At 44.9% G+C, this 8,817-nt stretch overlaps 1 protein-coding gene across 1 annotated transcript; it reads right to left on the minus strand.

The window, feature by feature from the left end:
• Window positions 1-1,335: 1,335 nt before the first annotated feature.
• On the minus strand, window positions 1,336-2,096 carry LOC119308416 (mini zinc finger protein 1-like). Its single transcript, XM_037584546.1, has one exon. The coding sequence runs from the start codon at window positions 1,991-1,993 to the stop codon at window positions 1,709-1,711; it is 285 nt and encodes a 94-aa protein (XP_037440443.1). The 5' UTR covers window positions 1,994-2,096; the 3' UTR covers window positions 1,336-1,708.
• Between the last annotated feature and the right edge of the window lie 6,721 nt (window positions 2,097-8,817).

An 8,817-nucleotide genomic window follows, 5' to 3' on the forward strand; every position in this document is an offset into this window, starting at 1 on the left:
TGTCCATGATCGATCATGCTGCGCCCGTAGGATGATCAAAATTACTCCGATCAAAATCCGTCCGTTGGATCTGGCGGCATGCATCCACTCGACGAGGGCAGGGGGCAAAGGGTCCCAGCTAGCGAATATACGCTCGCAGCAATGAAGCCGCTGCGATGGATCGAGCTGGCCACTATAGTGCATGCACGTACAGATCGAGATATATCCCCATCGATGAGGCTGGCCTCTTGTCATCCTGCCTTCGCTTTCCTACCTAGTACGTACTCCATCGCGCCGCACCCATTGGGTTGATTTATTGCCGCCCGTGCCAATTACACACAGCGTCCGTCGGTAGCTAGAAAAAACACACTCTCGGTTTTGTGACAGTCAGTCAGTTTCTCCAAGGACCATCCGATGGATCCAACCATTTGGTATACTATACACTCATTTCAGCAACAGTTAATTTCAGATGGAAGTTGTTCAGCGTTTTCAAGACGGGAGCGATGCTCGTTGTGCCGGCGTATCCTCCTCTCCTTGTAAAAAGGAACGGGGTATCTCTCGCGATGACCTGCCTGCGCTTTACATTTGGTATACGGAGTCACGTTTTCCATCCGCGTTGGTTGGGAAATCACGTGCCCTGCTGGGTTTTCGAGTGGCTGAGATTAGTTGGTTACCCCTGAAAGTCGTTGGAAAAGTAGGTTCAGGAATATCACAAGAACATGGTGGCTACGGCACCGGCAGTTGGCGGCAGCAATAGATATGGCACTGTGAGAGTGATGGCCAGTCTCCACGCTTGACAAGAGCTGGTGCGAGCTCTATTAGTAAAGTGACAGCGCAGTGAGGTTTAATTCTACAGCGACACTACGTACGCTTGATCTGGTTTTCATGGCTAGATATCTCTTCAAGCTCTCACCAAAAAATATCCTTGAATGAAAGCAAAACAACGCTTGCTCCTTGACTTTGATGCACAGGTTAAGTAATTATTACAGTCACTGACAGCATCATTAACCTTAATTTGAGCACTGTTTTAAACTGCAACATGCATAGCAACAAATGGGTAGCGGTTAGCTCTCAAACTTTTCTGGCGCGGAGATCCAAATGATGGGAACCCAGCCTAGTTCAGCTGGCTGATAGGAACCAGTCACGACGATCCTCGATCCCCGACTTCTCTTCGGCTCGAATTTAGGTTACTATATTCCGGCCGTGCTAATTGAAGACAATATACTACCTAAATGACCCATGCTAGCTACTAGCTAGTGACAGGATAACATAATTTTACAGCCGCACTCGGTGAAGTAAAGCTCACGAGTCAAAGCGTAATTCCATTCAGTAAAGCAAAGGCATCTACTCATAATGTTAATCCATAATTCAGAGGCATATCTTATTAACTGCTGGTTCCAAACAAGAAGCACAAATCTGTACAAGTTACAAGATGTTCATCTCACCGATCGATCTACACACGCACCAGTTTGGATTCTCATCAACACGCATATGTTACACGTACGGATATGTTAATTACATCACACACAATCGAGCACCAAATTAATCCCAATACCAGGAAGAGGAGGAGGAAGAAGATAAATTAACCGGGCCATATATATGTATTTGATAGATCGATCGAGATCGAATGGAGTCATCTCAACGTCCACCACACCTTACCTGCCGATGCCGGTCTACCCGGACGAGCCAGCAAGAGAACAGCGGACTTGGGCAGCGACGGCGGCGGCGATCACCTGCCGGAGGTGTCGGAGGAGCAGTCGCAGTCGACGGCCTCCACCTCGCGCTTGTGGAAGCTGCGGTGGCAGCCGCACGCCGCGCAGAGGAGCGCCTCGGCGCCCGCGGGGGCCGACGCCATGAACTCGCGGCAGCCGTCGACGGCGTACCCACCGATGCCGGCGGCGTGGTTGCGTTGGCACTCCTTGTAGTGCACCACCTTGCCGTCCTTCCTCTCGGGCGCCACCGCCGTGCCGTTGGCGAGCGCCTTGGACGCCGACCGGTCCTGCTGGGGCCCCATGGACGATGGTGCGGACGACGCCTTCTTGCCGGCCGGCGCCCGTCGGGGCTGTGGCGTCTGAGATGGAAGGGAAGGGAGTGGGAAGGCTTTTGCTATCGCGGCCTTGGATGCTGGTACTTATATGGGCAGGAGCACGAGAGAGAGGGGTGATGGTTTTCTCCATTTCTTTTCCGCGGGCACGCAAAAGCTTTACGTGTAATTGCATTGGAAGAAAAAGGAGTCTCGCAAGGTTACAAGAATGGGCACCAGTGCGCACAGTGTTCTTATTTTAGGATCATTCGTCGGAGCATCTGGTTAATTTGGGGCGAGCATTCGGTCCACACGATGGTATCGTGCGTGGTCTGGATTTATTTCTTGTTTACGTAACCAGTTGGCGCCATGATTCGTGTAGCCATTCGTGGTGTTGACATTTTCATGTTTTTCCTTCGTATTACTAAATTTTATGATGGACGCCCGGAGAACAGTAGCGTTGTCTGGCGTCGTGGTGACGCCGACAACGTTGGACTTGGCAAGATCAATGCGTTGATCTCTTTTGAAGTTGAAACGACGGGAGATGGAGACGACGAATTCTAGAGCGGTGAGGGTATGCTAGACCGGTTGGTGCTCTCGGCTCGCTGTGAGGCGGTTTGATGAGGCTACTGCATTAGATGATGTGGGTTGATGCGAGGTCAGGGCACATCATCAAACTTACAGGAGTAGCAACAAAGATCGCCAAAAAGATGGCTTTGGGTTGATCAATATATTTGTTTTCTCGGACTCCGTTAATAATTTAATAAAAGGATTTTCTATTTCTGTGCCCTGGTTACAAACTTGTGCTCAGTTTTGCCCGCGCAAACCAACTCTGCTCACTTTTCCCCTTCATCGCGCCGCTCACCCCCACCAATGCCCAAACATGTGTTTGTCGTCGATTAAGGGAGTTGATTGCTAGACGTCGTTGTTACTAACGTGCTGGACACCCGTGTCACGTGGCGCTCTCACAGTCGCCCATGTGTGCGTCCACATGCATGAGTAGTCACATCAGTCCTTTCACACATGGGGAATATGCATCGCCCGCGCGGTTTCCATGCGAGGAGTTGCGTTGCCGGTGTACCCGACACCCGCCTATTAATGGCTTTATAGCCACACGCCATGCACCGGCGTGCACCCACTCCAGCCCAGTCCCCTCCCCTCTTACACCCTTCTTCCTGTCGTGCACCTCCACAACTCAAACCCTAGCCGCCTCCACTTCCGCAACCACAACCATGGCCAGCCACGACTGTGGGACGGGAAGCAACAACCGACAAGAGCCTAAGATCGGGATGCCCAAGGCACCCCAAGGCAATATCTAAGAAAGACTCAAGCAGTCAAGCTAGCTTGGGGATGTCTCAAATGGCGTCTCCTCTTTCATCTTCAAAACTATCGTATGTCTCACCCGGATCTATATTTTTGCTCTTCACATGATATGTATTTTACTTGGAGCGTAATTTGTTTTTGATTGTTTTTGTTTGCTTGTTTCTACAATCATTTTTTTTCCTGAACACACCTATTAAGAGGGACGCACATTCATATTATATGTATAGAATGTTCATTTGTTCTTCACTTATAATATATGTGAGTTGGGGCAATAACTCTTGCACTTCACTTATATTTGTTACAACACGATGATATGCTTTTATAGAGATGATTAGGACCCTCTTGATTTAGATAGCTGAATAGTAATTGGTAATTTGCATGAATTATGTGTTGGTCCAAAAATAATGGCTATGTAGGGTGGTAAGATAAAAATTTGCATGCAACTTGTAGATCATTGAACTAGATAAACTTAATTATGTGCAATAGTTTTGCGATATTGAGGTAATAATATGTGATCGTGTGAGTGAATGGTTAGAGTTAAGTAAGAATATTGGTGTTAAGGTTTGAGATCACATTCATGAAAGTGATAACCATTGGTATTAGCTAGGAAGTCTGAGTATAAGATACTTTGAAGTGACATTCATGTGTATTCAGATCGGGGGTGCGCGATGGTTAACTCCTCCCAACCTCCCCCTAGGGGTATGTGAGTCATGCCTGCTTCGAGGGCTACTAGATTTTTGCAATATCCACTTGAGTTCTTTATGACTAATGTGAGTTTGGGGTCTTCTTGCACTTCCATCTATCCATATTTTGCTAGCCTCTTCGGTACTGTGCATTGCGCACACTCACCTCTAGACTTGGCACGTACTTCGCCGATGCACCCAAACCTCGTGAGATGATACACTCTCTCACACATAAACCTCGTTATATCTTCTTCAAAACATCCACCATACCTATCTATTATGGCATTTTCGTAGCCATTCCGAGATATATTGTCATGCAACTTCCATTGTTACTATTCATTACATGACTTGAGCATTCATTGTTATTTTCACTTGCATGATCATAGAGCTCGTGATATTTGTGGCAAAGCCACCGTTCATCATTGTTATACATGTTACGCTAGATTATTTCACATCCTAGTACACTACTAGAGGCATTCATTTATATCCATCATTTTCAGTTTTTGAGTTGGAAGTAAATAAAAGTGTGATGATCATCATTATTAGAGTGTGCCCCTACCCGCGAGGATATGAATTGGAGGAGACCTATGATTCCTCGAAAAAGAGGGGAAGAGATCCATGAGGCCAACCAAATAAAATAGAGAAAAAAACTAGAAGAAAAAGAGATAGGGGGCACACTACTATCCTTTTCCCACACTTGTGCTTCAATGTACCACCATGTATTTCATATAGACAATTTTCATATACTTCATGATTATGCTAGTGGGATATTAACATTATAGAACTTGACTTATATATTCCGATGACGAGCTTCCTCAAATGCTCGAGGTATTCATGAGCAAGCAAGTTGGATGCACGCCCATTTAGCTGCATTAGGAGAGCTTTCATACACTTATAGCTCTAGTGCATCTGTTGCATGAAAATCCCTACTCCTCACATTGACATCGATTGTAAGGCTTCTGCATTGCCTAATGATCATGCCTCGTTGATATGAGACTATCATATACTTTTTGTCGTCTTTCAATTCATGCTAAGTGCTTCCATAGTGATGTGTGAGTAGTTCATCCTCGAGGTTGAGGGTTTGTACCAGTAGCTATGTATTTGATCTCTCTCTCTCTCTCTCTCTCTCTCTCTCTATCTCTATCTCTCTCCCATGTTCTCGATGGATTGCGATCTTGATATATCATGAGCGTTATTAATAAAGTTGGATCTTAATGTTCATCTCCCTCTATCCTTTTTTGTGATGAATTGAGTCCCGCTCGTTGAAGTTTCTTTATGTTGGATTGAAAAATTGGATTTGAGATTACATGATGTATGTCTAGCAATTAACTTGCGAATTCCCGTGGCGATATTGGGGTAATTGAGGCATAAAGGTTGTACAATATTTATCATATGGTGTTGTCGTAGTATGGTCCCTAGGGCTATCTGTTACACTTTGGAGTGGTTCAATAGATTGATTGGAAAGAAAATTTTGAGGTGGTTTTCTACCCATGCATCCTACTTTCTCCAATAATGTGGAAACTTTGGAGTGATATTTGCTGCACTTTGAGGGATTCTCATGATGTTCAATTATGTTAATGATGTTGAGAGATTGCACTAGTGAATGTACGAGCCCTAGGGCTTGTTTACAAGCATTGCAATACCATTTTTACTCACTTTTATTACTTGGTACCTCACTGTTTTTTATTTATTTAGATTATAAAAATATATTTCTACCATCCATATTACACATATATCACGCTCTCTTCGCCGAACTACTACACCTATACAACTGACAATTGTATTGTGTGTGTTGGTGACACAAGAGATTTCTTATATTTGATTGCAGGGTTGTCTGAGAGAGAACCATCACTACAAAAAAATACACTTCCGTGATGATACGTGTTTGTCACAGTAGGTCAGTTTTTTTGTCATGCATGTACATCCATGACGATTTTATGACAGAATCAAGATAGTCATACCTGTGTTGTCGTAGAAGTGTTCCATGACATTACCAAAATTATCATCACAAAAGTGTCCACTTCCATGACGATAAATCGCGCGTCATAGAAGTGCTTTCGTCAAGGGTGATTGACACATGGCATCCACCGTAACCGAACGCTGTTAAGCTATCGGGTCGGGTTTTGGATCCGATAACCCGTTAACAGCCCAGACCAATGGGAAATTTCCATGTGTAAAATTCTGATTGACCGGAGGGAACACCTGTCAGCTCGTCAGTGGGCCAGATATCGCCCATCCATTGGAGGAGACATGCCTATGATACGTCGATACGTGGCTGGGCCCAACAGAGGCCCATATAGATTAAAAAGGCCAGCCCAATCAAAGGCCCGTAGTACTTACTTAGGTACTAGTGGGCCAGCCCAATAATGGCCTGCTTAATAAAGCCCCATTTACGGCCCGAAGCCAGATCTGGCCCATTAATTGTTCGCCAAATATTTGGGGCCATTTACGGCCCGAAGCCAGATCTGGCCCGTTAATTGTTCGCCGAATATTTGGGCCCAATTACAGCCCAATGACTTTCGGCCTGTTAGAGGCGCGATGTAGACATGAGCCCATTTTAGTCCGGTGTGACTTTCGGCCTGGGAATGGCCCGTGCTGCCCATGGGCCATATATGGTCAGACGGGACATCGGGCCCACTAACGGCCCGTGATAAAGGTGGCAACAGTTAAGCCCAACGTGACTTTGGGCCTGTTAAAGGCCTGTCGCATAATTCGGCCCGTTGATGCCTGTACTAAGCTTTCGGCCCTCTTAAAGGCCCATGATATCAGTGGGCCAACTAAGGCCCGAGACATGTTTTGGCCTGGTAACGGCCCGTGACCTAACTGGGCCCAAAAAGGCCCGGTCTACATTTCAGCCTGCTGAAGGACCGTCGATGACTAGTGAAAATTGAGGCCCAACATGCATTTCGGCCTGCTAAAGGCCCATGGTTTCATCTCAGCCGTAACAGGCCAATACAATATTCAACATGTTAATGGCCCAATGCTACCTGGGCCAAACTAAGCGCTGGGTCCACAAAAGGCCCAACTAAAGTATAGGCCGGTGTAAGTTGTGGGCCTGGCGCAAAGTGTGAAGGCCCCAATCATTCAGGCCCAAGAAAGATGCAGGCCGGCCCAATTGTGGCCCGCTAAAAAACAGGCCCGTTAGAGTCGAATGTTTCGGCCCGGTCGACTACATCTGTTTTTTTCCAGATAGAGCTATATTGGCAGTAACTAGTAGGAATTAAGAACAAACCTACTCTATACAATAAAGAAATTACAGCATAGTAACTAAGAATAAACCTACACTATACAATAAAGGATTTAAGGTATATTACATCCACTGGGCATTGAAGTTCGCCACCAGTGATCATAAGGCGCAACGAAGAAGCAGATTACAAAAACTGGGCACCATTGCAGCGTAACAAAATAATACTTAACCGAGACCACTTCCAAGATAGTTCAAGAAAGGTTAGCCTTGCAGGGGAACTGCTGCGCAAGCTGCTGAGCAAGGCTGTGAGACCGGGCTAGCATGTCGGTCATAGCTTCCAGGTGTAGCTGTTTAGCGATGAGGTTCTCATTGGTGTTCTCCGCAACCTTTCTTAGAGATAGGACTTCAAGTCGAAGTTGAGTTGCAGAATGCCTTTCTGCTAGAACTTGGGACTGAAGAAGTCGAACTGATTCAGACAGCGAACTCTGTGTGCTTGTGTGACTGCTAGTCTCAAGTAACTTGAACACTGCATCAAGACAAGACTTTGGGGTTGTCTCACTATCTTTAAGATGTTTTGCCTTCTTTGCTGCAATATATGTTGGGTTTGTCTCATAGCCTTCAGCAGACTTGTGCATGCCATCAGGCATATCACCCTAAAACAAAGCAGAGAGATGACATGTTTTGCACGTGTATAAACAAATATGATAATTGTGTTGTCAATTCCATCCAATTTCAAATTAGAAAATAAAGAGTAAGTTCAAAATATCAATAGCATAATTCGGCATTGTTCATAATGCGGAGAGCTTCGCCACACTACTGGATTACCATGTCAACATAACAAGCATAGATGAAGGGCAAAGAAAACCATTGTATCTATTTTGGTTAATGTGCATGGCATGGTGTTCATATCATCAGCCACATCAGTAAGATAAAAACAGGAGATGACAAGGTGCAAACGTGGGCTGCTTCACCACACACTAGATTATAGATCCACAAAAACAAGCATACATATAGGGAGTATTGAGTAATGTGCATGGTATGAATAAGGAATTTGATTTTACAAGTAAAACTTAGAACTTACGGTTCTTGCGAACATGCATTTTGGTAGAAACAACAAACTAAACAGTAGTAAACGATTGGGAGTATGAGCAAATTAAACAACAGTTGAGGATAAAGGCTTTAGAAGAACTGACTTACATTAACAGTTAACACCGGCTTTATAATGCCCTTCTCCATGTCAAGTGAAGGATAACTCAAGAATTTCAGCACAAAATCTTCTTCATAAGCATTGCCTGTACTCTACATTTTGTAGAGAGTAATTATAGATATGATAATACTGGAAGGGATAGAGGATAATGAAGATAAGATGCAGATTGATGCTACATAATCAACTACCAATCCCTGGAAGTACAAGCATTACAGGACAAAATGCACTAACAAGAGCAATGGGCTACACTTTTGCACTGACGTTGTCTATGTATTCTACTTGTTGGTAAGATTAAATATAGATCTGATCTTTTTTAGTAAATGATGGGCGAGGGAGATAAGATGCAGAATGCTACACAATGAACCAATCCCTCTTCCCATAATACAAGAGTGTTTTGGACACTGGTGTACTATAC

This window comes from Triticum dicoccoides, chromosome 5B (genome assembly GCF_002162155.2).
Source record: "Triticum dicoccoides isolate Atlit2015 ecotype Zavitan chromosome 5B, WEW_v2.0, whole genome shotgun sequence".
Lineage (NCBI taxonomy): Eukaryota > Viridiplantae > Streptophyta > Magnoliopsida > Poales > Poaceae > Triticum > Triticum dicoccoides.